Source organism: Pecten maximus, unplaced genomic scaffold (genome assembly GCF_902652985.1).
Source record: "Pecten maximus unplaced genomic scaffold, xPecMax1.1, whole genome shotgun sequence".
In the NCBI taxonomy this organism is placed as follows: domain Eukaryota; kingdom Metazoa; phylum Mollusca; class Bivalvia; order Pectinida; family Pectinidae; genus Pecten; species Pecten maximus.
In genome coordinates, this window is record NW_022982135.1 from 389039 (window position 1) to 416451 (window position 27413).

Sequence of the window (27413 nt, forward strand, 5' to 3'; positions counted from 1 at the left end):
TTAACAGTTAACTGGCGACAAATAGTGTTGGTTAACAGTTAACTCGTGACAAATAGTGTTTGTTAACAGTTAACTCGTGACAAATAGTGTTTGTTAACAGTTAACTTATGACAAATAGTGTTGGTTAACAGTCAACTCATGAAAAATAGTGTTGTTAACAGTTAACTCGTGACAAATAGTGTTGGTTAACAGTTAACTCGTGACAAATAGTGCTGGTTAACAGTACTTATGACAAATAGTGTTTGTTAACAGTTAACTCGTGACAAATAGTGTTGGTTAACAGTTAACTAATGACAAACAGTGTTTGTTAACAGTTAAATCAGGACAAATAGTGTTGGTTAACAGTTAACCCGTGACAAATAGTTCTAGGTTAACAGTTAATACGTGACAAATAGTGTTGGTTAACAGTTAAATCAGTGACAAATAGTGTTGGTTAACAGTTAAATCAGGACAAATAGTGTTGGTTAACAGTTAACCCGTGACAAATAGTGTAGGTTAACAGTTAACTCGTGACAAATAGTGTTGGTTAACAGTTAACTCATGACAAATAGTGTTAGGTTAACAGTTAACTCGTGACAAATAGTGTTGGTTAACAGTTAACTCGTGACAATAGTGTTGGTTAACAGTTAACTAATGATAAATAGTGTTGGTTAACAGTTAACTCATGACAAATAGTGTTGGTTAACAGTTCACTAATGACAAATAGTGTTGGTTAACAGTTCACTAATGACAAATAGTGTTGGTTAACAGTTAACTCATGATAAATAGTGTTGGTTAACAGTTAACTCATGATAAATAGTGTTGGTTAACAGATTACTCGTGACAAACTGTTAGTTTACAATAAACTCGTAACAAATAGTGTTGGTTAACTCGTGACAAATAGTGTCGGTTAACTCGTGACAAATAGTGTTGATTAGCAGTTAACTCGTGACAAATAGTGTTGGTTAATAGATTACTCGGGACAAATAGTGTTAGTTAACAGTTAACTCGTGACAAATAGTGCTGGTTAACAGTTAACTTGCTACAAATAGTGTTGGTTAACAGTTAACTCGTGACACATAGTGCTGGTTAACAGTTAACTTGCAACAAATAGTGTTGGTTAACAATTAACTCGTTACAAATAGTGTTGGTTAACAGTTAACTCAGGACAAATAGTGTAGGTTTACAGTTAACTCGTGACAAATAGTGTTGGTTAACAGTTAACTCATGACAAATAGTGCTGGTTAACAGTTAACTCGTGACAAATAGTGTTTGTTAACAGTTAACTCAGGACAAATAGTGTTGGTTAACATTTAACACGTGACAAATAATTTTGGTTAACAGTTGACTCGTGACAAACAGTGCTTGTTAACAGTTAACTCGTGGCAAATTGTGTTGGTTAACAGTTAACTCGTGGCAAATAGTGTTGGTTAAAAGTTAACTCAGAGCAAATAGTGTTGGTTAACAATTAGCCCGTGACAAATAGTGTTGGTTAACAATTAGCCCGTGACAAATAGTGTTGGTTAACAGTTAACTCATGATAAATGGTGTTGGTTAACAGTTAACTAATGACAAATAGTGTTGGTTAACAGTTAACTCAGAGCAAATAGTGTTGGTTAACTGTTAACTCATGATCAATAGTGTTGGTTAACAGTTAACTCATGATAAATAGTGTTGGTTAATGTAAACTTTATTTTATTCATTCATTGGTAACACCTGAAAAGTAGACACAATCAGAAAAAAATACAGCATGAAATGGATTCAGAAACAAGTTTTTTAAAAACTTATATTAATCCGTCTCCGTTAATGACTCATCAATTTAGCATGGTAACAAAGTGGGAGAATGAATATGAATATTGAAATAACTCTATATTGGAAAGAGACAGGTAGTGGGAAATGATAAGATGAGAAGGGAAAGAGAAAGAGGGAGACTGCCGATACCATTGTTCATTTAAAAAGAACTGCATGCTGATACAACTGTGAAAACGATAAATACAGAGTTGAAACGTGGAATTAATCGAATCTCTTGGAGCTGATAATGAATTGTTGCACACATTTAAAAATCAAGGAATTTTCGTCAAAAGTTAAGTTGTTGCTGCCAAAAAGTAATATTTCTGTCGAAATAGGATGATTTAGGGCAAAGAGGGAACGATTTCGAAGGTCGGAAAAAAGTCTACAATGTAATAAAAAATGTTCGTTAGTTTCATCAACTTGACAGTAGGAGCAAAGTGGACTATTAACCAGATTCCTACGAAACAAATAATATTTTAGTGAACTGCACTCCATCCTCAATCTTGCATGGTGAATCTGACCCAATCTACTGCCGATAAGAAAATATGGTGGGACTTTAAGATTTTGTGCGTTTAGATGATATTTTAGTTTTGTTATTGAGGGACTGGTTTTTATTCCATCAGGAAGTGCATTCCAAAGACTAATTACAGATGGCAGAAAGGATTTCATGAAAAGGCTTGTGCGACCGGAAGGTGGACGGAAATTATTACCTAATCTAGTGTTATGATCATGAATATTATTATTTCGATGAGGAAGTAATTCTTGAAGATACTGGGGAAGGAAACCATGAACTATTTTATGAAAGTGGATAATCTTGTGATGTTTGCGTCTTTGTTCTAGTGGAAGCCAGCCTGTTTCAAGATAAAGTTTTACCCTACTAGTAAGTCTAGTTCCACCAGTAACAATCCTTGCTGCTTCTAATTGAAGATCTTCTAATATGTCTGATTGGGCTTTGGAGAGATTGTCCCAGATTATGTCTCCATATTCAAAAATTGGACGAATCATAGAAAAATACAGAGTTTGAAGTGATGCACGATCTAAAGTAAACTTAAATCTACGTAGCATATTTAATTTGGGTGAAATTTTAGATTTTAGAAAATTTATGTGAACCGTCCACCCACCATTTTCCGAAAGAAATAAACCAAGATGTTTATGTGAGGTAACAGCAGTAAGTAAGGTATTAGTCATAGTTAATGGAGGATGTAGTGGGTTATTTGTCTTTTTAGATATTAATAAGGTTTCAGTTTTTGCAGGATTAAATTTAACGAACCACTTAGATGACCATTCATGAATCTTATTTAAATCGTGATTTAAAATATCTGTAGTGTTTCTAACTGTATCGACAATGACGTATAAGGATGTATCGTCTGCAAATAACTTTATATTAGCTCTTATGTCTTCCACAATATCGTTAATGAATATTAAAAACAACAACGGGCCAAGAATTGAACCTTGGGGAACTCCGGCTTTTACATTTGACCAATTAGAGAATTTACCATTAATTACTACTCTTTGTTTTCGATGAAGAAGATAATTTTTGAACCAATTTAGTAGAGAACCCCTTATCCCAATACATGACAATTTATATAAAAGTCCCTTATGCCAAACACGATCGAATGCTTTACTAACATCAAAAAATACCATTCTTATTTCTTTACCATTATCTAAAGCAGAGTAAATATCATGAGTGATAGCAAGTAGTTGATTAATGGGTGAATCGCAACGCCTGAATCCAGATTGGAAAGGGGAGAGTAGAGAGTGAGTATGTAAGAAATTGTAAACATATTTATAAACACATCTTTCCATGAGTTTACCAATAATGGAAAGTAATGAAATAGGTCTATAATTAGTTAAGATGGATTTACATTCTTTTTTGTGCACAGGCGTGACATTAGCTGACTTCCATTCTGTAGGAAAGATACCAGATTCGAGAGATTTGTTAAATAAAGAACAAAGAGGTTTACATATAATATCAGCAGATTCCTTGAGTAATCTAGCATTTACAAGATCAGGACCAATGGCTTTAGAGCAATCAAGATTCAGTATTGCATCCTTAACATCAGTAGCAGTTATGTTAATATTGGATAGATTATAGTTATGTCCATAGTCAATGTTAGGCAAAGCAGTGTTAGTATCATCAATATTAGATTGGGAACAGAAAAAATCGTTGAATAAACAAGCTTTTTCGAAATCGTCAGAGATGCAAGTGTCATTATGAAGAAGTGGGGGTATTGAAGAGTTTTTACGATTAGGAAATAATGAGTATACAGTTTTCCACCACCTCTTCACACTGAGATTTGAAGGTTTCCGAAGGTTTTCGCAGAGGTTATTGACATATGCGACTTTAGCCTTTTTAATAGAATTGATACATTTATTACGAATTTGGCGGAAACTTGTCCAGTGAGCATCTGTTGGAGAACGTTTGCCCTTTTGTGGGCACGTTTGCGTTTACGAATTAATCTTTTGATTTCATTTGACATCCAGGGTGGTTCATTAGATCGTACAGTGATAATTTTGTTAGGTATACATGTTTTAGCAATTGCAAGCAATGTGTCTGTAAATTTTTTGACCGAATCATCAATATCATCAACGTCGATCAGTGTATTCCAGTTTAAATCATTCAATTTCCCTCTAAATAAATCGTAATTTCCCTCATCGAAGAGCCAAATGTTACGCTTAAAACTTTGCTGGATCGGTTTAGTTATATTAAAAGAACAGAAAGTAGGACAATGGTATCTAACCGGTTGGTCAAGGAAGCTCTCTCCGACAATACATTTACTAATTATGCTACTATCACTAACACACACAATATCTAAAAGTGAGTTTGAGGATTCAGTAAAAAATGTTGAGGATTCTACTAATTGAGACAAGTTATAGAGAATAAGCATATCTCGCAAGTGAGAGGACTGATTTTCGACCAACAAGTTAGCGTTGAAATCACCTGTAAATACAATGTTAGTTATACCCGTGTTAAAGGCTTGTTCAACAGAGTGAGATATGTGAGACCAGGTGATAATTGAAGAATTTGGAGGTCTATAAAAAGTACCATACAAAAACTTCTCTGTGCCAAGAACTATTTCCAACCATACACATTCTATGGTTGGTAATTCTAGATCTTGCCTTCGTTTTGCAGATATCGTATCTTTAACGTAGACCGATATACCACCACCAATACGGTCAGGCCTACAGTAACAGAATGGGTCAGAGTAACCAGGCAAGCTGAGTTCCGGAGAGATATCAGTGACTTTTAGCCAAGTCTCAGTAAATGATAATATAGAGTATTTGTTAAGTTCGGTATAAAGTATATCGACTTTGTTATTAAGACTTTGAACATTGAGATGGACGAAAGAAAAGTTACGATCAAGATCAAGCTGATCACTTATATTTGAAAAAAGTGATGATGAAGATGAATTCAGAGACGAAGGACCAGGATTTACTTCAATATCGCCAGACAATATTAGTTGCCACTGGATAAGCGAAAAAAAGAGAGAAAACAGACAAGCAATGTCTACTAAAGAAACGATAATATTGTACGAGAACTTACCATGACAAAAATTGCGGATGGAATTGATTTGAGATCTAACAAATGACAAACAAATTAATAGAATCAGTAGTAATAACCCAACGCAAAGAGACTTGAGGATACTCAAATAGATGACATAGTTTGAGGACTGAACACAGTTGTTAAAGCTACCAATTCGAGCACGATATAGCGTTAGACTAACTGGCATTATGTAATGCCAAATAAGGTAATGTAAGAATCAGAACTGTGTGCAAGAACTGGTAGTTCAGCATATAATGAAATCAATGGCATAATAGGCAAGGCAGAAGGGGATCGAGAATAGAAAGAAAACAGAAAAAGTATAAGTAAGGTAAGTAGGAAAGCAAACATCAAGGTAAATATGCTAAGGATGGAATCAGAGCGGACCAGGGTATCAATACATTTATATATTTGTAGAGTGATACGATGTTTATCAGTGGAAATTATCGTTAAAGTATGGTATTGGTAAGTGTAGAAAAAGATTTGTGTAAGATGAACAAGAGCTCAATGCTAATTACATAATACAAGCTTCTGAATATTTAGATTATCATAAATGTAATCAAGTTAATGACATATTCGACATCTAAAGATACATGTAGAGTTGAAAACGGAAAGTTAGCAAATCAAATAAACATCCCATTTAAAACATTTCATGACTACATATTACACAACATACTTATCTGTGGATGTACAAAGCTCAAGTCAAACATAATGAAACGCGAAAGAAAAAATAAAGTATTTACATATGTACACCTTATTACTTTGACGTTTATCCTAATAGTTCCGATCAAATTAGGAAGATTAATATGAAATGTACCACACTGAAGAATATTTTATCATACATATATATCTAGTTCTAAACAAAGATAAAAGCACTAGTATCGAAGGCTTGGTTACATTTTTGTGATAAATTTATGAATGAATCAGACGGTTTCATAAATGTTTCTATGAAATCACATAATGATATATGAGATAAGTATGTAGTGATAGTATTAAATTTCAGACGAATCATGATCAAAAGGATCACATAATGGAGTATTCTATTACAGTTTAAGATAACACTAGTAAAATGTGTAAGTTCAAAAATGACCAACACAATTATTATGAATAGACACACAATTTCAAATGTATAATTATGAGACCAAATATTGTTGCAGCGGTATAATGGTACCTCACGTTACATTAGATAATTTTCAATGAACACACCAATTGTATATTTCTGAATCAAGAAAAATAACCCAAACAAAACCCCATACAACTGCATTTTATGTGATTGGTATTAAATTGGGAGCAAGTATGTCATTATAACTTCCAGAAGGATAAAAAACAAAAGCATATGCATCATACTTCAAAAACTATTGAAACAATAATTATATTGAAATTCAGGATAAAAGATAAACGGATAAGGTCAGGCGAGTTAGTCGTTGACTTCACCTTTGTAATATTTCACAAACTTATACAAGGGGTATCAGCCTTCAGGGATAATCAGGAATAATGATTAAACCATTATAGAAGTACGAATGGAATTTCATTTTGTAATACATTTTCGAATAAATGAAAGTTCCATATCTGGTGTTTATAATAACATAGCATTTTATATCAGTATGGTGATAGTATTAAAATATAAATTACCTCTTTCATACATAATTTGTCAATTAATAGAACAACCATCATTGCTTGAGATAAACACGTAGCTTACGATGTACTTGATCATTTCCAATGAATCATATATTAACTGATTGTTAGTAAAAAAGTAAATGTACATTTTATATGTATCATATATTAAGGATTTCAAGTGAATGTACCATGATTTTAAAATAAATGTACATTTTATATGTAACATATATTGAGGATTTCAAGTGAAGATGATAATAAGAATGGAACGAACAAAGTGAATATTTTTATATGATCTGAGACACAACTTATTACGTCACAAACTAAGATTTGGTCAATTGGTGCAATGAAAGAGGGGCGAACAGTCCAGAATAATCCCTCTACCATTCTAACACCGATGTATTAACCGCAAGATTGACATAAGCCTTTACATAGGGTGATCATTTGGCATGTCAATGACATGACCAAATGGCACCAAGTCGTGCTCAGTTCGTATAGTGTGTAGTCTGGAAGACTTGTCCTTTACCAAAATCTTTCCATTTGTTGTCCATGTCTGAAGAATAGATTTAGTTCTGACAAGTCTCCTTGCCAGAAAGGCCAATTCGTCGCGATATCTAGTGAGATCTTCATTAACCGATATACCTTTGAATGATGATTCGTTACGAAAGTTTCGGCTGGATTTTAACAGTTTGAATTTGCTGTCAACAGACTTCAGCCTCATAATGATCTGCCGAGGCTTACCTCGGCCAGCTTTTCCAACTCTGTGTGAACGCTCAATATCATCTACGCTCAAATCAACACCACAGGAGGTAGCAGCATCAAGAACGGTAGAGGTGGTGTCTTCCCGCTCGTTTTCAGGAAAACCTGAAAATCGAACTAGTGTTCTCCGGCCATATTGTTCCAAATCATCTAGTTTTAGACGTAACTCGGCGTTTTCAGCTTCCAGGGAAGAAACACGATTAAATAGAGGAGCAATATGCTTGTCAACAATGTTACCGATATCTGGTAAAAGGATTTCACGAACAGCAATCGCAATGCGCTTGATATCGTTATTTGTTAGAGTGGACCCAGAGGGCTGTTGGTAATTCATCATTGGCACCATCTGCGGAGATTGAACCATTGGCACCATCTGTGGAGATTGGACCATTGTCTGGGACAGGAGCTGATTTGAGATCCCTGGATTTTGGCCAGTCTGAGAGTGATGAGGACTAGCGAAACCAGTATCAGTATCGGCCATAGTAGATGAGTAGTTAGTGATATACAGAGAGTCAGAATGGGGTTTGCTCTTTTTTGAAGATCTCGCTACTGGAGATGGAGTGGATGTTGAACTGAACGAGCGTACTCTTTTATTATTGTCTGGGTTCCGTCTACTATCCATACATGCAATGTGAGCAATTTAAGTGAATGAACCACCGCATGTAAACAAACAAGTGTAGTAACAAAGTTCACTCAGGTATGCACGCACTCACAATTTACCTGTACGTGTCAAGTCTATAAATAGAACGAAGGTGAACACATGTATGGCACGGTAACTAACCGGTTGAGTGGTCACTATATGTTTATATAACACACGTTAACATATCAACCAAGCTCAAATTCCATATAATCAGTCAATTTTTAACATAATATTTCAATAACAGTACCTCTTCATGGCAGTACATATCGAGTCATTCCAGCAACATGGCCCTGGTGATTCCAGAAAGTGCAGAAAACTACATGGTATTGGAGAGCATAAACAAAGCGTGTTCTCCCACTCGCATACCGGAAGTCTATATGTCAAGTGTTGGTTAACATTTAACTCGTGACAAACTGTTAGTTTACAATGAACTCGTGACAAATGGTGTTGGTTAACAGTTAACTCATGATAAATAGTGTTGGTTAACAGTTAACTAATGACAAATAGTGTTGGTTAACAGTTAACTCAGAGCAAATAGTGTTGGTTAACTGTTAACTCATGATAAATAGTAATGGTTAACAGTTAACTCATGATAAATAGTGTTGGTTAACAGTTAACTCGTGACAAACTGTTAGTTTACAATAAACACGTGACAAATAGTGTTTGTTGACAGCTAACTCATGACAAATAGTGTTGGTTAACAGTTAACACATGATAAGTAGTGTTGGTTAACAGTTAACTCATGACAAACTCTTAGTTTACAATAAACTCCTGACAAATGGTGTTGGTTAACTCGTGACAAATAGTGTTGGTTAACGGTGACAAATAGTGTTGATTAACAGTTAAATCGTGATAAATAGTGTTGGTTAACAGATTACTCGGGACAAATAGTGTTGGTTAACAGTTAACACGTGACAAATAGTGTTGGTTAACAGTTAACACGTGACAAATAGTGTTGGTTAACAGATTACTCAGGACAAATAGTGTTGGTTAACATATTACTCGTGACAAATGGTGTTGGTAAAAAGTTAACTTATGATAGATAGTGTTGGTTAACAGTTAATTCAGGACAAATAGTGTAGGTTAACAGTTAACTCGTGACAAATAGTGTAGGTTTACAGTTAACTCGTTACAAACAGTGTTTGTTAACAGTTAACTCGTGACAAATAGTGTTGGTTAACAGTTAACTCATGACAAATAGTGTTGGTTAACAGTTAACTCATGACAAATAGTGTAGGTTAACAGTTAACTCGTGACAAATAGTGTTGGTTAACAGTTAGTTCATGACAGATAGTGTTTGTTAGCAGTTAACTCAGGACAAATAGTGTTGGTTAACATTTAACTCGTGACAAATAATGTTGGTTAACAGTTAATTCGTGACAAATAGTGTCGGTTAACAGTTAACTCAGCACAAATAGTACTGGTTAACAGTTAACTCGTGACAAACAGTGCTTGTTAACAGTTAACTCGTGACAAATAGTGTAAGGTAACAGTTAAATCAGGACAAATAGTGTAGGTTTACAGTTAACTCGTGACAAATAGTGTTGGTTAACAGTTAACTCATGACAAATAGTGTTGGTTAACAGTTAACTGATGACAAATAGTGTTGGTTAACAGTTAACTCGTGACAAACAGTGTTGGTTAACAGTTAACTCGTGACAAATAGTGTTGGTTAACAGTTAACTCGTGACAAACAGTGCTTGTTAACAGTTAACTCGTGACAAACAGTGCTTGTTAACAGTTAACTCGTGACAAATAGTGTAAGTTAACAGTTAAATCAGGACAAATAGTGTTGGTTAACAGTTAACTCGTGACAAACAGTGTTTCTTAACAGTTAAATCAGGACAAATAGTGTTGGTTAACAGTTAACTCGTGACAAACAGTACTTGTTAACAGTTAACTCGTGACAAATAGTGTAAGTTAACAGTTAAATCAGGACAAATAGTGTTGGTTAACAGTTAACTCGTGACAAATGGTGTTGGTTAACAGTTAACTCATGACAAACAGTGTTTGTTAACAGTTAAATCAGGACAAATAGTGTTGGTTAACAGTTAACTCGTGACAAACAGTGTTGGTTAACAGTTAATTCATTTTTTATCTTTATTTATATTTTAATTAAATATATTTATCCTTTGACTTTGACATATTTTATTCCTTTTAGCCATTAATCGGATTAACTCAGTTGCATTATTATTTAATACGCGTGTCCATTTAGCCTTCGAAGTTACTGACCAGGTATAATACGTACGTCTCAGAACAAATGTGAGCTAATAATCTCGCCGTCTGTTCTGACAAATAATGTTTTAAGTGAATATTTAATTAATTTTCAGAAGTGTAATTTAAAACTGTATATGATATGTTTGTCAGACAGATAGAATCTGGAGCTTGGACTGCACATGTCGGTTTTCGGATAATCCGGAAATCGCCTGCCGACTCTTTGAACTTTCGACTTATTAAATTTTACAGTTGGACTACTATTCACCATCTTTAGATTTTTATACCTTTCCACACAAAAACCCTGTGAAAGAAGCATGTTGGTTGATACTGCCTAAATTAGGATGGGAACAGTATTGTATCACCTGAAAAGAAAGTGTGTCGCATGGTGAATCACCACTGGGATGGGAAGATATACCTCTTAGCCTCGGGCTATTAGTTTAAAGAATGCCCCTCATCCTTCATATACTAACGGATACTTGGAGGAGGGGCCATTCTTTTCCACTTAGCCCTCGGCTTACGAGGGTATCACAAAGCACGTTTAAAGCATCCATCAACAAACCACAGAAACATCTTCAATTCCAGTTAATATTTTAATGTTAAACTCAATACACACAACGGTTGTCCCTTCAGGGTCTATGCACATAACATCAGTATTGACCTAGAACTGAGTTAGCAAAGTTACTAGTATTCTCCACATCCCTAGTATATGTTGAATGTAGCTGCTCCCGACCAATCCGCTGTATATCAGACATTTTTACTCCGGAAGTGGATACACTACGATAGGAATGGGCCTTGACACGAGAAGTGTCTATTCCTGAAATAACCCACCTCCTTAAGCCACACGGCAATCGTTTATAAACATAAACCGTTAAATGTCTTCAATGCGATAAATAATTTTCTCTATCTCTGTTTAACAGTCATATTAATATATTCTCACAATGTCCTAACAACACATACTTTTATATCCACATGATAAGTATCAAACTCTATATGCCTTGGAGGTTTCCCTCTCTTTGAGGTTTTTTCGACAGGGATATTCCTAATGTCACTTTCTCCCCAAACATTCTTATGTGATCAATGTCCAAAAAGTGTAATGTCTGTACCCTAGACGCAGTGGTAAGAGTTGCCAATGCCACTAGATTAAAAGTCAAATATTTCAAAGACAGTTTACGAAGTGGACACGATGCTCTTAAGTAGTTCAGCACTATGGAAACGTCCCATGTAAATGAATGTCTCGGTTTAGGTCTAGAGTTAAAAAAAAAAACCTTCATCAGTCTGGTAATATGAACTGAACCCATGGACCATTTAACCCATAACAGCGGTAGCGTCTAGATTAGTATGACGTGGTTATTAGCGCTAAAACCATAGGCAGCTATTGTCAGCGCTTTTGAGAGAGAGAGAGAGAGAGAGAGAGAGAGAGAGAGAGAGAGAGAGAGAGAGAGATATCTTTATTAGCACTCAGGCACACTATTGTGTGCGACAAGAGGTCAACAACAATTACAACATCATAATACAATATATAACATTCTGTACAGAGTAGTGAAACATACATTGAGACAAAGTTTGTAGTGTACACTGCATGAAGCGTTCGTTCAATACAGGATGGTATATTTAACCATACAGTATACTCCTATAACATAAGAGGCCGCTGGTCGGCTCTTTTTCTATCGGATATTATTTTGCCGACTACGACCCGGCGCCTGTCAAAAGTATCTCGCCGTGTAAAACCTCTAACATTGTTGGAGTATACCATACAGTAGTACTTATTATATAACATTATGTTTTAAAACATATCATTTCAATATTTTTACAATACTGTATACACTATATTAATTTTAGAATTTGATGTTGGAAATTCATATAATATTTTTTAGATGTTTTTCTAGTAATTGGATGAACATAGATAGATTTGATAATACTTTAATATTGCATAATGATAATAATCCTTTCATTTTATGAATAGATGGGTTACATGTATAATAACTAGGTATATACTTTCTACGAATTTGATTTACATATATACTAGAACACAAAAATAAGTAATGGTACTCGCATCCAACCCCAGTAAAACATAGCGGACAAATCCTATTTTGACGAGACGTTCCGGTCCATCGCCCTGTCTCTACCGGAAGAAGTATATTACTAGTTCTGAATTTACATACTGTTATTCTATCTTTTTGTTTAAGCCTGGTTAAATATTTTTCAATCTGGAACTGATTTTTAAATACTGCATATGTTTTACCACGGGAAGATTTATCAATATCAGTATACCACTGTTGTATAAATTGATCGTGCAGGATAGTTTTTAACCGTAATTTGAGGTAATTTTTATTCATAGTGCAGCTATTTTGATGTAACCAAACGTAACTTAGCCTAGCTGCGATGACGTAGCTCTGAACGACGGACGGAAGATTTCTGACAGATGGTCGTCGTCAGAGCTACGATTCCGTCCCATTGGCCGTAGTGTTGCAAAACATCCAGCGGTGAAAATGATACAACTAGCGAGTGTCATGTAAATTTGCATTTAAATTCAGTATTATTACACATTTCTAGCATAAACTGATACTTTATTAACCTACCATCATGTTTATATCATGTCACAACACACATTTATATAAGTCACAACTTCGGTATGGCTTGTTTGGCCGCCATGACACTTCTCGTTGGAAAGTCTCGCGCTCCAATTATGGTAAGTTTACCTTATATGGAATGACCTACAAATTTTACTACGATAGTAGATATGATGACACAGACTTTAGCACGATTTTCAAAAACTTCTTTCAAGTAAATTACAAATAAAACTTTAAATAATTAGTTTCAGAACATTTTTTCTTAATTTTCCGACTTTTTAAACCTCAAAAAGTTTTCAACTGGTAGCCTGTCGCAGACAGTCCATTTCGTTACAGTTTCCTTATAAGGAATATGTAAATCAAACATGGCGGCGTATTTGAACAGATTTATGTGTACGTTGTGTTTGCTCCGACTTTTACCGCTTATAGTTGAGTGTTGTGTATACACATAATAATACTGGTCATGCAGAGTCAAATTTATTGTAATTTTCAATATATATGTTAGTAATTCCGGAACTCCCTACCGGATTCCGGATTCTTCTGTACATACGCTATAGTTATTGTTGTTACTTCCGGTGAAGAATAAAACTGATGAAGGATGAACTTGTTTGTCTGCTCTGCCTCTGATTTTAAAGCAACCATCAACGTTCCACTCACTGCCAAGCGAGTTAAACCATTTCCCCTCAAACGTTGATGCGACATGGTGGAGAATCTGTTTCTATAAGAAGATTTCGGTGTGTATTACTATTATGACTTGTGCCTGAAATTTTACCGAACATTGATCACGATGCACAAGTGCTTCAATCAGTGACTGATCACGTGAGCATTTGGCCGACAGGCAGCCATCTTGGATTTTGACAATTGAAGTTTGTTATCGCTATTTCTGAGAAAGTACTGAAGGGATCTTTCTCAAATTTCATATGTATGTTTCTCTTGGTGCCTAGTTATGCATATTGCATTTTGAGACCAATCAGAAAACAACATGGCCGACAGGCAGCCATCTTGGATTTTGATAATTGAAGTTTGTTATCGCTATTTCTGAGAAAGTACTGAAGGGATCTTTCTCAAATTTCATATGTAGGCTCCCCTTGGTGCCTAGTTATGCATATTGCATTTTGAGACCAATCGGAAAACAACATGGCCGACAGGCAGCCATCTTGGATTTTGATAATTTAAGTTTGTTATCGCTATTTCTGAGAAAGTACTGAAGGGATCTTTCTCAAATTTCATATGTAGATTCCCCTTGGTGCCTAGTTATGCATATTGCATTTTGAGACCAATCAGAAAACAACATGGCCGACAGGCAGCCATCTTGGATTTTGATAATTGAAGTTTGTTATCGCTATTTCTGAGAAAGTACTGAAGGGATCTTTCTCAAATTTCATATGTAGGCTCCCTTGGTGCCTAGTTATGCATATTGCATTTTGAGACCAATCGGAAAACAACATGGCCGACAGGCAGCCATCTTGGATTTTGATAATTGAAGTTTGTTATCGCTATTTCTGAGAAAGTACTGAAGGGATCTTTCTCAAATTTCATATGTAGGTTCCCCTTGGTGCCTAGTTATGCATATTGCATTTTGAGACCTATCGGAAAACAACATGGCCGACAGGCAGCCATCTGGATTTTGACAATTGAAGTTTGTTATCGCTATTTCTCAGAAAGTACTGAAGGGATCTTTCTCAAATTTCATATATAGGTTCCCCTTGGTGCCTAGTTATGCATATTACATTTTGAGACCAATCGGAAAACAACATGGCCGACTGGCAGCCATCTTGGATTTTGACAATTGAAGTTTGTTATCGCTATTTCTGAGAAAGTACTGAAGGGATCTTTCTCAAACGTTTTTGTAAGTTGCCCTTGGTCTGTAGTTCTGCATATTGCATCTTGGGACCAATAGGAAAACAACATGGCCGACAGGCAGCCATCTTGGATTTTGACAATTCAAGTTTGTTGTCGCTATTTATCAGAAATTGCTGAAGGGATCTTTCTGAAATTTCATTTGTAGGTTGCCCTCTGTGCCTAGTTATGCATATTGGATTTTGAGACCAGTCAGAAAACAACCTGCCCGACAGGCAGCCATATTGTATTTTGACAATTGAAGTTTGTTATCGCTATTTTACAGAAGGTACTGAAGGGATCTTTCTCGAATTTCATATGTAGGCTCCCCTTGGTCCCTGGTGTTGCATTTTCGGACCAATCTGAAAACAACAGACAGCCATTATCGCTAAATCTTAAATTGTTTGCAAAGTACTAGAGGGCTGTTTCTGAATTTACACAGATTAGTAAGACTTAGAGGAAGGGAAAAGTAGAGAAAAGATCAATCTGACATGGAACCTATAAAGATCATTCAATGGTGGGCGCCAAGATCCCTCTGGTTTTTTGGCGCCATGGACTAACCTCTCCCTCCCTCATGGATAGTTTTTATGTGACAGTTTTCTATTACACAGTGATAATGATATTACGTCAGAAGTTGATGACATTCAATTTGATCCTAACGAGCTGTTACATGATAATTTTATAAGAGACAATGCTTTGAAGGTATCAGATTGTTTACAGTTTACACCACAACCACCTCAGACTCCGTTCAACATGGACATCTCAAAATGCCGGAAGTTTACAGGGCTCAGCCATGAAAATGCAGAAACTTTTCTCATGGAATTTCTGTCTTTTGTTGAACTATATTCATTGGATAATCACTTAAATGATAAGAGAGTGACTTTGTTCAGCCTTCTTTTACAAGGACCTGCAAGGACATGGTTTTTCACAAATAATTTGAGTACAAAACCCTGGGAAGTCGTCCGAAAATCCTTTGCAAAAAAAGTACATAGAGTTCTCTGCATCCAGTCCATCCTTGTTATTGGAAACAAACAATTTCTTGACCATGACCCTTAGCCCTCATGAACCGTTGGAGGATTATCATGCTAGACTTGTTGAGAGAGGCAGACGAATTGGTAAAAGTGACATTGAAATTTTAACTAAATTTATTTCTTCGCTGCCTGACCGACTTGCCTTCTTTGTGAGAGCTGGGAATCCTGTTGATAGTACCACGGCTCTATCATCAGCGAAGATGGGCGAAGTGTACGGCTATTGGACACCCACCCCCTCAGTGTCACAGCTCCAGCCGGAACCTGTACCTACACAGTCTCCCTCGATGTCACAGCTCCAGCCGGAACCTGTACCTACCCTGTCTCGGACGGAAGATCTCTTGGCTAAGGTGGATAAGTTAACAGATCTAGTTACCACTTTACTTCATACTAAGGACCCTGGTGATCATCGTCAGGAGACACGCGTTACAGCATATGCATGTTATAAGTGTGGTGGCCAGGGACATAGACAATTCCATTGCCTGTTGACAGGACAGGATGTGCCTCACCCTGAAACCTGCTGACAATTCATGTACTTTCCTGTACAGATTGGAACTCACAATGTTGCAGCATTATTAGACAGTGGTAGTAGTATTAATGTCATGTCTGATTCTTTGTTTGAACAATTACCACATTCTTCTAAAAGTAGTATCAATTTGTGTGATGCTGTGTCTATAGGCTTAGCCAATGCTTCCAAGGTACAGGTCAAAGGTTCTGCTAATGTTCAGGTCAAGTTACCTAATGGCAAGTGTACAATACATGTTTATATTCTACAGCAAACATCACATCCTCTTATTTTGGGTACTACTTTTATGCATGAACAGCATATTGTTTTGGATTTTGGATCTATGCTTGTAGGTTCTAAAAAATTGAAAGTTAGGAGTAAATCTGTTCTTGAGATTAGGCCTAATTCTGAGTGTATAGTGATGTGTAAACTCCCTAAGGGCAGTATGATAGGATTACAAGGTGTTTGTTCTCTAAGTAAAAAATCTGCAAAAGCTGGCCTTTTGGTAACAAAATCAGTTAACACCATCTATCCATCGCGCAAAGTTCCCATCAAGATTTTAAACCCTAGTAATACCTGTATTGTGGTACCTCGAAATACTGTGTTGGCTGATTTTGTTGCTTTGGATAGCTCATATCAGGTTATACCTCAAAATACACAAACTTTTGCTAGTATTTCAACATGTAACAATATGTCTTTTAAGAATGTTACCTCTGATGTAGGTTACAATGTTGACAAAGATGATGCCTACAATGATAAGAATGTTACCTCTGACGTAGGTTACAATGTTGACAAAGATGATGCCTACAATGATAAGAATGTTACCTCTGATGTAGGTTACAATGTTGACAAAGATGATGCCTACAATGATAAGAATGTTACCTCTGATGTAGGTTACAATGTTGACAAAGATGATGCCTACAATGATGATCTTGTACATAAACATGTGTCTGCTAGTACCTGTATTAAGAATGCTGTTTCTGAGACTTTTGATTTTGATGTTCACACTTTTTCATTACCTCTTACTGGGAAAGATGTCACAGGTACTATCTCTGATGTAGTTACAAAGGTTGATATCACTGACAATAACACTGGTGTTTGTAACAATGTTGTCAAAAATTTTACTAGGAATGTTGCCTCTAATGTTGTTTCTGATGATAATACCAGTGCTTCTCAACATGTTGTTCATAATGTTGCCAGTAATATTGCTACAAATGATGTCACAACTGTTAACACAAAGAATTCTCAAAAAGTAGCCAGTCATGTTGCCAATGATGTTGCCAGCAATGTTGTCTGTGATGTTTTGGATAATGTTGTAAATAATATTGCCAAGAATGTTGACACACATGTTTTTCCAAATGTCAAAGCAAACAGTTCTCAAAATGTAGTCTGTCATGTTGCCAGTGAAGTTGACAACAATGTTGTCTGTGACTTTTTAGAAAACATTGACCCTACTAATCATAGTTTTGTTGAACATGATACTGTATGTAGTACTACACACAATGTTGTTACAGAGCCAAGTGATACAAAACCATTTTTGAAATTTATCTCTTACTTTGATATGAACAATGACAAATTCAATTTATCACTAGACCAACTCAACAGTCTTAAACAGTGTGTGTATCGGAATCGTGACGTATTCGTAACGGATGAAAATCCTTCTTTAGGGTTTACTACAGTGGTGGAGCATCGTATTAACTTGAAAGCTGATGCCAAACCTAAGTATCACAAACCGTATAGACTATCTCCGGACAAACGTGATGTTTTGCGTGTACAATTGACTAATCTCCTAAACCAGGGTATTATAGCACCTCTTGATGAAAAGGAGGATGTACCAATATCTAGCCCTATTGTGCTTGTTTCAAAACGGAAGTCTGGTGATAACTCCACTCAGCCATCGTCATCTTACTGATTCTGTTGCGATTTTCGCTACTTGAATTCACAAACTGAACCATTTCGCTACACAATACCAAACCTTCAGGAACTGACTGAATCATTTGATCGTCAAAACCCAAATTACATCACCTATTGATATGAGTTCTGGCTTTTTTCAGATGGGGATAGAGAAGGACTCTACAAAGTATACAGCATTCAACACTTGCTTTGGTAGCTACAAATTTTTACGCCTACCTATGGGGTTGAGCACATCTCCCAACAGCTTCCAGTTACTTATGGACAAAGTACTGCACGGTTTAACCTTCAAATCAGTCTTGTGTTATTTGGACGATATTCTAATTTGCTCGCATACTTTCGATCAGCACATGGCAGATATTGAGGAAGTGTTTAGTCGTCTTCGGGCAGCTGGTCTGAAGCTAGGCCCGAAAAAGTGTTCGTTCGCGAAGTCAACATGTACTTTTCTCGGTCATGAAATTTCATGTGCTGGTATCCGTCCACCTGCTGACCGTGTGAACGCTGTTCAGAACTTTCCTGCACCTACTAGTCAGAAGGAGTTACGCCGTGCGATGGGTCTCATGAATTGGTTCAGGAAATTTATACCTCAGTTTAGCGAAACGTCATTTCCACTTACCCAACTGTTGAAGAAAGGTATTCGTTTCTGTTGGACTTCAGAACATGATCGCGCATTTCAGAAACTTAAAACAGCGCTTTTGGAGTCGGAAGCATTAGCATTTCCTCGCTATGATATCGAATTTCGTGTAGCAGTGGACACATCTTGTCGGGGCATTGGCTATATGCTATATCAAATTTGAATACTTATCAACAGACGTATGGACCAACAAAATTAGAATTATTGGGCATGGTGCAGTGTTTTGGATTGCGCGCATTATCTACGTGGTAGACATTTTGTAGTCGAGTGTGACCACCAAGCTTTACAGCCTTTATTCCAGAAGCAGCTTCGTGGGGCGATCTATGAACGATGGCTCGCCATCCTTCAGCAATTTGACATTAGTATTGAATACAAACCCGCTCGCCAGATGGTAGTGCCTGACGCTTTATCGCGATGCCACCCTTATCCTCATGGAGTTATAGATTCCAGTCCAGCGGAGGAGGATTTGAATTTTCCTTTCATCGAGGATGTTCATGCTGTTGGGGTCACCCTCCCTAATGGACAGAAATTAAGTTCTGTCATTCATTCTGATAGTAGTGACAATGACATTATTGTGAATAACATGTGTATGATTCCCTCCTCTGTCTTACGGTCAGACATTGTTTGTAGTGATGCTTATGATGCGGACACTGAGGATGGTGATATTGCTGTCAAGGGTGTACCACAAAGGAAAAAGCCACCTACGGTTTAGAATCTCAGAGTGATTTCTTCAAAGTGTCTAATATAGGGGTTGAGGATGTTATCAAGATGCAACATCAGGATGATACCTTCCAACCAATGATTGACTATTTAACCCAAGGGGAACTACCCAATTCTCAGAAAGCTGCAAGGAAAATCATTCTTGAGAGTGCAGATTATGTTTTGATCAACCGGATGCTTTTTCATTCCCGTGTAGCAAAGTCAAAACGTTTGATGTCACTAAAACATTATCAGTTGGCTTTACCCACCACTTTAGTACCTACTGTCCTACAAATTTACCACGACTCTGTTATAAGTGGACATTGTGGAATACAGGAGACCATGGATCGTATCCGTGAGCATTATTTTTTCCCAGGCTTATCAACCATTGTGTCAGACTACGTACGTTCTTGCCCATCTATTAATGCCACATAATATGCTTATAGAATTATCTCCCATGTATATGATTTGCCAACATTCAATTTTGATTGTTTGACTTTAACAGAGTTTCTTGACATGAACTATTTGTGTCCCTTTAATTTGCCTGCACCTAGATAGAATGTGCCTTTAATGAGTTGACATGAGTTTATGGACTGATTATTTGAGATTACCAAGTATACTTAACTACCCAAATATGCTTAATCTACACCAATGATATTTTCTACTGTTTTGAATTGTGGATGATATTTGCTACTGTTTTACATTGTGGATGATATTTGCTACTGTTTTACATTGTGGATGATATTTGCTGCTGATTTGTAATACTCGATATACCTTGCTTTTTCATAGGTAGTACATTATGTTAATTTGTATACCAACAAAGTGTTATTTCAACAATATATTGATAATTGGATTGCCACAGACAGGTTGCATATTATTGGTTCTACAAACTCTTCATAATGAAATATAATGAATTGACTTGATTATTTGCTAACAATTGTATCTGTGAGTGTTTGTACCTTGTGCACAGGTGATTATATGAGAGGTGTATGTGGTTGCATTTAAACTACTCAATTTTCTTGTATTTCTATATAATAGATATGCATCTGTTCTCACATGGTTTATGCTCTGATAAATTTAAATGACATTAGTTGCATTAATCTGTATCAATCTGTTTTGAAGATATGCTTATTTCAATGTTGGTTTACCAAGCCTTGTACTACTTTCACCTGACAGATGATGAATTTATAATTGCAAGTTATAATTGTTCGATTGATGAGATCAAATGTAGTCATTATTTTGGCATTGATATTGACAATTTTCATATGCATAGTTTACTAAAATATATTATTAGCCTCTGCTTGACCAGTGTAAAAAAAAAAGGAATACTCCCATTTTTAGCTCACCTGGACCGAAGGTCCGGTGAGCTTATGCCATGGCGCGTCGTCCGTCCGTCCGTCCGTCCGTCCGTCCGTCAACATTTGCTTCAAATCGCTACTAGTCATGAAGTTCTTATTGGATTTCGACCAAATTTGGCCAGAAACATCCTTTGCAGAATGGGAACAGATTTTGCATAAATGGTGATTCTGACCCCGAGGGGCCAAAGGGGCGGGGCCAAATATGGGAAATAGAGGTAATTCCTCTAAATCTCTACTAGTCATAAAGTTATGAATGGATTTGAACCCAATTTGGTCAGAAACATCCTTGGGGGAAGGGGAAGAGATTTTGCATAAATGGTAGCTCTGACCCCCGAGGGGCCAAAGGGGCGGGGCCCAATAGGGGAAATAGAGGTAATTCCTTTAAATCACTACTAGTCATAAAGTTATGAATGGATTTGAAACCAATTTGGTCAGAAACATCCTTGGGGGAAGGGGAAGAGATTTTGCATAAATGGTGGCTCTGACCCTAAAGGGGCCAAAAGGGCGGGGCCCAGTGGGGGAAATAGAGGTAATTCCTTTGAATCGCTACTAGTCATCAAGTTATGAATGGATTTGAACCCAATTTGGTCAGAAACAGGGGAACAGATTTTGCATAAATGGTGACTCTGACCCCCGAATGGCCAAAGCATTGTTAGAGTTTTACAAATAAAACAAATTGAATATGAACATTATTTCGACATTTGGTCTAATCCAACCAGGTGAGCGATACAGGCCCCATGGGCCTCTTGTTTTTTATTTGGCGTGGGGGGATGTTGTGTATACACATAATAATACTGGTCATGCAGAGTCAAATTTATTGTAATTTTCAATATATATGTTAGTAATTCCGGAACTCCCTACCGGATTCCGGATTCTTTTGTACATACGTTATAGTTATTGTTGTTACTTCCGGTGAAGAATAAAACTGATGAAGGATGAACTTGTTTGTCTGCTCTGCCTCTGATTTTAAAGCAACCATCAACGTTCCACTCACTGCCAAGCGAGTTAAACCATTTCCCCTCAAACGTTGATGCGACATGAGGAAACATTATAATTGGTAGGTTTGTGAATTGAATATTAGTCAAAGTTGCCAGAACAATAATTTATTCAATTATTGTTGGATATTATCCGAAAAATATATTTTTATCAACCTGAAACCGCCCGATGTGAATCATATCGGGCCGTGCTACACTATCGGCAATGGGAGGGACTTCATACCCTGCCGGGAACGGAGGGAAGGCAGGGTATGATTATTCGTTCTAAACTTAGCCCTGTACTATTAAGTATATCCTTGATATAAGAAATCCATTTGAAACCTGAAAAATCATTTACATGTAAATTCAGCATAAGCTTGTACATTAAACTTGATAATTTATTTCCACCTGTAATTAATTTATACCAGAACATTATCATTCTAGACTTAATTTCAACATTTAAGGGATACCTACCCGTTTCACCATATACCATTATATTTTCTGTGGAACTACGAACATTTAAAACTTTTTTACAGAATTGTACATGCAACTTATCACACACCTTAGCATTTTCAAACCCCCAAATCTCTGACGAGTATAAAAGTATGGGGGGGATTAAAGCATCAAACAATTTCAACTGAAGGTCTATTGGTAATATATTTCTAATTTTTCTGTATTATTCATATGTTGCCTTTTGAGCCTGCTCGACCAGTTTTTTTCTCGCTTTACAGAAACAGCCATTACAATTAAACAGCCGTCCTAGAAAAGAATAACTGTCCTGGGTATCTAGTACTTCACCAAAAAGGGTAAAACGAACATTTTGTACATTGCTTTTTCTTTTTTCAAAAATAACAACTTTTGTTTTATTAAGATTAACCTTAAGTTTCCAAATGTTACAATATATTTCGAATTCTTGAAAAGCTTTTTGAAGACCTGCTGTTTCAGAAATGACAACTGTGTCATCTGCATATAGTAGAATAAATAATTTAACAAATATGCCAATGCGTTCTTGGAAGAGAGTATCGATATAGTGAAGTTGGTCAACATTATTATGCATCAAAAAATCTTCCATGTCGTTTAGATATATCGAGAATAAAAATGGAGATTTTCCCCTTGTTTTACCCCGACATGACATGTGCAGAGGTGCCAACCCTTCCTCTTTTGGCGTAATCCTTACGATTTTTAGGTATGAAATACGCCTTCCGCTTTTTCATGACTTTTGTACGATTTAATAAAAAAAAATCGAAATGTTTCCTAAATCCGGAATTCCGATGTCTTTGCTGTATAGTTCTTCTGAGTTCAGTTGAACCAGCTTATGCTTCACTTCCCTCCACCCCTCTTCTCTGCCTATGGCTGGACAGCATAACAGTAATTGTAAACAAGTGCTGGCTAGTGTGTCTATTGGTGGTCACTCACTGTGGTTGGTCACTGCAAGTCTTTATTGTTGCATTTAGATTATTTCATGTCCTTATGAGACCTGATTAATGCTTTGAAACAGTTATGATATCAGTCTGATAACAAAATTAGAATATTTTAAAGCAAAATTATTTTAAATTCTTTAAAAATTAAAGTTAAAATTTGAAATTGGGAGCAAACTATATATAGTTATATGCAGGGAATATCAAAGTTTCTAAACCAGTTTACAGAATCGAAATATCTCAATTATTGAAAAAACTGTTTCATTTTATCTATCACATGATATCAGAAATATACATAGTAGCTGTATGTAGAATTGTGTCTTGATTTTCAGTGTCAATAGGGTGTTTTTAGATCTCTGTAATTCCTGTTTTATGTGTCATAGAGTAATTCTGTTTTCACAGCCTGATTTCAAATAGCTCAAAGTTTATGAAAATAATTATTTTAAGTTTTTGACAAAAATAGTGTCCTATAATAGGACTGAGACCACACACTAAGTACTTCCGGGTTCAGGCCCCACGAATGAAGTCCCCTCAAAAATGTATGTATTTCAGGAAAACAAATCAAATGGCTCTTTGAACTTGATTTCTGTTGATGAATTTAATGTGGATTTATAGTAGAGATGTCAATCTAGGTTTTGTGATGTAAAATAATAATATTGATCATTTATTATGTGCTCCAGGACCCTGTGTGACGAGTCGTGATTTGACCTCTACCCCTGACCCGGATGTATATAATCCACGTTGGTGACACATTTTGACAGCTATCTCCAGAAAATGCCGAACATGCTGGGTTGAAACTTTTATATTTTGCTTCTCAGATGTTGGTCTTGGCCAGGTGAGATGGAAAGTTGCATATGAGATTTTGGGAATTTATTATGAATTTTAATGTTACAATGAAACATATAGCGAAGCTAATTGTGGTCTCGGTCCTAATATGATAGGCCCTGAAATCCATGTTTTTATTTGACAAATCCACATTTTTTGGCCGATTCTCTGAAAATTTGACATGCTTGTTGACAATTATATTTGTGATTAGTTAGTAAAGCTATTTTTCAAATTTAACATGAATTTAACTTCAAATTAAATTTTAAAATGATTTTTTATGTTATTTTTTTAGAATTTTTTAATTATTTTTGTATTGTTTTTTATCTAAATATTTGACATGGTCATGTATTCTATAGGGACTGATTGTTAGATTTGAAAATTTAAAACATATTTATTTTAATTTTTAAACGAACATTAATGTTCGGTTATTGTGATCAAGAACTGGACTGAGAAATATAACCATATATGGTAGCCACATTCACCAATACGCCATCTACTGTCAGTTTCAATGAAATATGGCTGCCCCCATTGCCTTACGCTTCAAATAATTTACTTCCAAAAACATCTTCGTTTTATATAGTAGTTTTACCGAAAAGGTTGAAATGTATTCAGTAGGTGTTTTCAAGATGCATACGATTTGAGAAATGCATAACGCTAGCGAAATGAGAAGACTAAATGAACCTGAACTTTGCGAATAACTCCAGGTCAATATATTTATGTAAACAACTATTGCGCAGGCGCATTCGTCTCCGGATGTTTAGAAAGTTTTGCTCCTCTGTGTTCTTTCCAAAACGGCTGACATTATAGCATAGGTCTGCAAATTTGTCCGCGATTTACTTAAATGTGTAATATATATATTCTAGAATGTTACATCATTATCAACTAGGTGTGTATTTCTATAATTTAGAGAAAGAAATATATCAATGACGGCATACGAGACGATACATTGCATCATACTATACTGTAGTTACTGTACGTGTTTGCGAGAAAGAACTGTACATATGTAGATATCTATAGGCTTACAATTAGCAGAGACATATATACATCTGTATATATGTCTCTGCAATTAGGTGGTCAGGGTGACTGGTCATAGCGTTAAAATTGTCATCGATTTCCATATACCATTTTCCTTTGACGAAAATGACCCAATAAATCAAATGCAAATGATAATATCTTGCTATGTGCACGGGATTGCTTGTTGTAGGCGATACTTGGAACGTATTTACTGTTGTAAGGGAGGTAACTGCAAGATTTACGGAAATCAAAAATAAACCAATTTGATTGGTCGATTCTTCCTTCACTTTGGCATGGGGTTTACAATCGAAGTGACAGATAACTACGGCAATATTCAGATGATATCAACAATAACATTTTTGGATGCGTGTGGTTGGCAGTTGTTGTCATGTTTAAAATGAACAATTATATAGCTTGTTTTTATTTCGGCAAAGACGAGAATATTTACTGAAACGGACCACACGTGAAGCAGACTTGGAAATACCGAAACGAAGAAAAATCGGTCTTAATTATAATATAAATTGGCATTATTTTCAGAGGATTGACCAAAATATATGTTCTGCAATGCCTTATTGTATCATATATAAAATATTAGAGGTTTATTTGACCGAATTTTAAATTAACCATTCATTTGCGAATCGCGGCCCGATTGTCGTTAGAGTTGAATTACCGAAATGGCCGATAGTCGACCCAAAATCGATATTTTTACGAGAATTTTCTTTTACCTGAAAGTATTTTGAAATAATTTGCAAAATACCGAATTTACGACCAAATTTTCGATTGCGACGAACTTCTGTGACGGTGTTAAGTTCATGTTAAGTTATATCTGATTAAAATCAGCTGTTACATGGCTACGTTTACTATGCACTACGTCTACTAGGTTTTTTTTTTAAAGACGGAAATCCGGATTATCTAAAAACAAATGCAAAAATACTTGTGATATTCACTTAATTTGATATTCAGTCGTTAATTGTTATTTGTAGTTTTATAACTTCTGATATATTGTGATTGATACTCTATATAATATTGCTGTGGAACTTGTGTTATTTTTCAAACAAATTCATTTTAATAATTTGTTAATTTAGAATTTTCATCAAGTCATAATCAAGACTTGAAATTCTCACTACACCATACTTCAAACACAGAGTAATCGATGAATTAATAAACTGAAAATTGAAGTCAAGCAAATGAGTTAATATTTACCTTAAATATTTTTTCAATATACAACAAATGTTCAGATGACTATTTGTGCCATGGTGTTACAAGATTTCAGTTACAATTCTAAAATTGAATTAGTATGTAAATATATGTTATCCTGTCAATATCCACAAAGCGAGTGGTCTACTGTACTCAAAGTCATGCCAGTAGATAGCGGTACATATACTTACTGCTTACATCTAGTGCTTACTTGTGTGAACTATTAATCAATAACAAAATGGTTCATATATTTCTATATATGACTTCACAAATTATGTGGTGTCTGAAGATCTGAATGAAGTGAACAAACGATGTATTAAATTATTTTTATGAAATATTCAAGTCACAGATCATTCTCTTTTTTAAAATATTGATTTCAGGTCCATTTTGGTAATTCAAATATGACGGCAATCAGGCCTCGAATGGCGAATGATTACAAATATTTTAAATACGTCTCGGTCAAATAAACCCCTAATATTTTACATATGATTAATTTTGACATTGGAGAACATATAGTTGTGTCCATTCTCTAATATAAGCACTGGTAGAAAGTACAGAATAGAGCTTGATAAATATATAATCAAAATTACTAATTACCCCGGTAAATATAACATTTTACGTAAACCTCCCATGACTGATGGTGAACTTAAACTTGCAAATCTCCTGTGTCATTCCAATTTTGATATGTGTAAAGATATAGATATGGAATGATTCACAAATTTGCATACAGTTATGGAATCTTATAACACCCCGAAAACTGTTCTCTCCACATAAAGGATGTGATTTGTGCAATTACATTTCTTAACTGTGTGGTTCACTATGATTGGATGGTCAACATTGGAAAGGGACAATAAATAGGGATGTGTCATCCCATCGAATGGACTGTAACCTTTATCAGTTTGA

General features: G+C 35.7%; 4 protein-coding genes across 5 annotated transcripts in view; 3 read left to right on the top strand and 1 right to left on the bottom strand.

Moving 5' to 3' along the window:
* The window catches only part of LOC117320373, a 359054-nt gene that overhangs the window by 127199 nt on the left and 204442 nt on the right, over positions 1 to 27413 (top strand). The gene's annotated exons all lie outside the window — the stretch shown is intronic.
* LOC117320397 lies at positions 7353 to 8335 on the bottom strand. The gene has a single exon (XM_033874996.1). It carries the CDS (start codon positions 8301 to 8303, stop codon positions 7353 to 7355), a length of 951 nt encoding a protein of 316 aa, XP_033730887.1. The 5' UTR covers positions 8304 to 8335.
* LOC117320371 lies at positions 16474 to 21027 on the top strand. Of its 2 annotated transcripts, none has more exons than XM_033874974.1 (2): positions 16474 to 17202; positions 17374 to 21027. In XM_033874974.1, the coding sequence occupies exons 1-2, from the start codon at positions 16506 to 16508 to the stop codon at positions 18390 to 18392; spliced, it is 1716 nt and encodes a 571-aa protein (XP_033730865.1). In that variant the 5' UTR covers positions 16474 to 16505; the 3' UTR covers positions 18393 to 21027. The 2 variants fall into 2 exon arrangements, with proteins under 2 accessions (XP_033730865.1, XP_033730863.1); XM_033874972.1 differs by having other exon boundaries at positions 16474 to 17191; positions 17363 to 21027.
* LOC117320377 lies at positions 17374 to 19723 on the top strand (the record flags this gene model as incomplete). The annotated part of the gene is given in 1 exon segment (XM_033874986.1): positions 17374 to 19723. A coding segment is annotated over 1 exon segment (310 nt), but the record flags the coding sequence as incomplete, so codon positions are not given.

What these genes read in the sequence shown, in the direction of transcription:
- LOC117320397 (XM_033874996.1), bottom strand. Translation starts at nt 8,303, where the DNA reads ATGGATAGTAGACGGAACCCAGACAATAATAAAAGAGTACGCTCGTTC.
- LOC117320371 (XM_033874974.1), top strand. Translation starts at nt 16,506, where the DNA reads ATGTACTTTCCTGTACAGATTGGAACTCACAATGTTGCAGCATTATTA. An exon ending in GAATGTTACCTCTGATGTAG is followed by an intron (nt 17,203 to 17,373) that starts GTTACAATGTTG and finishes CCTCTGATGTAG; the next exon opens with GTTACAATGTTGACAAAGAT.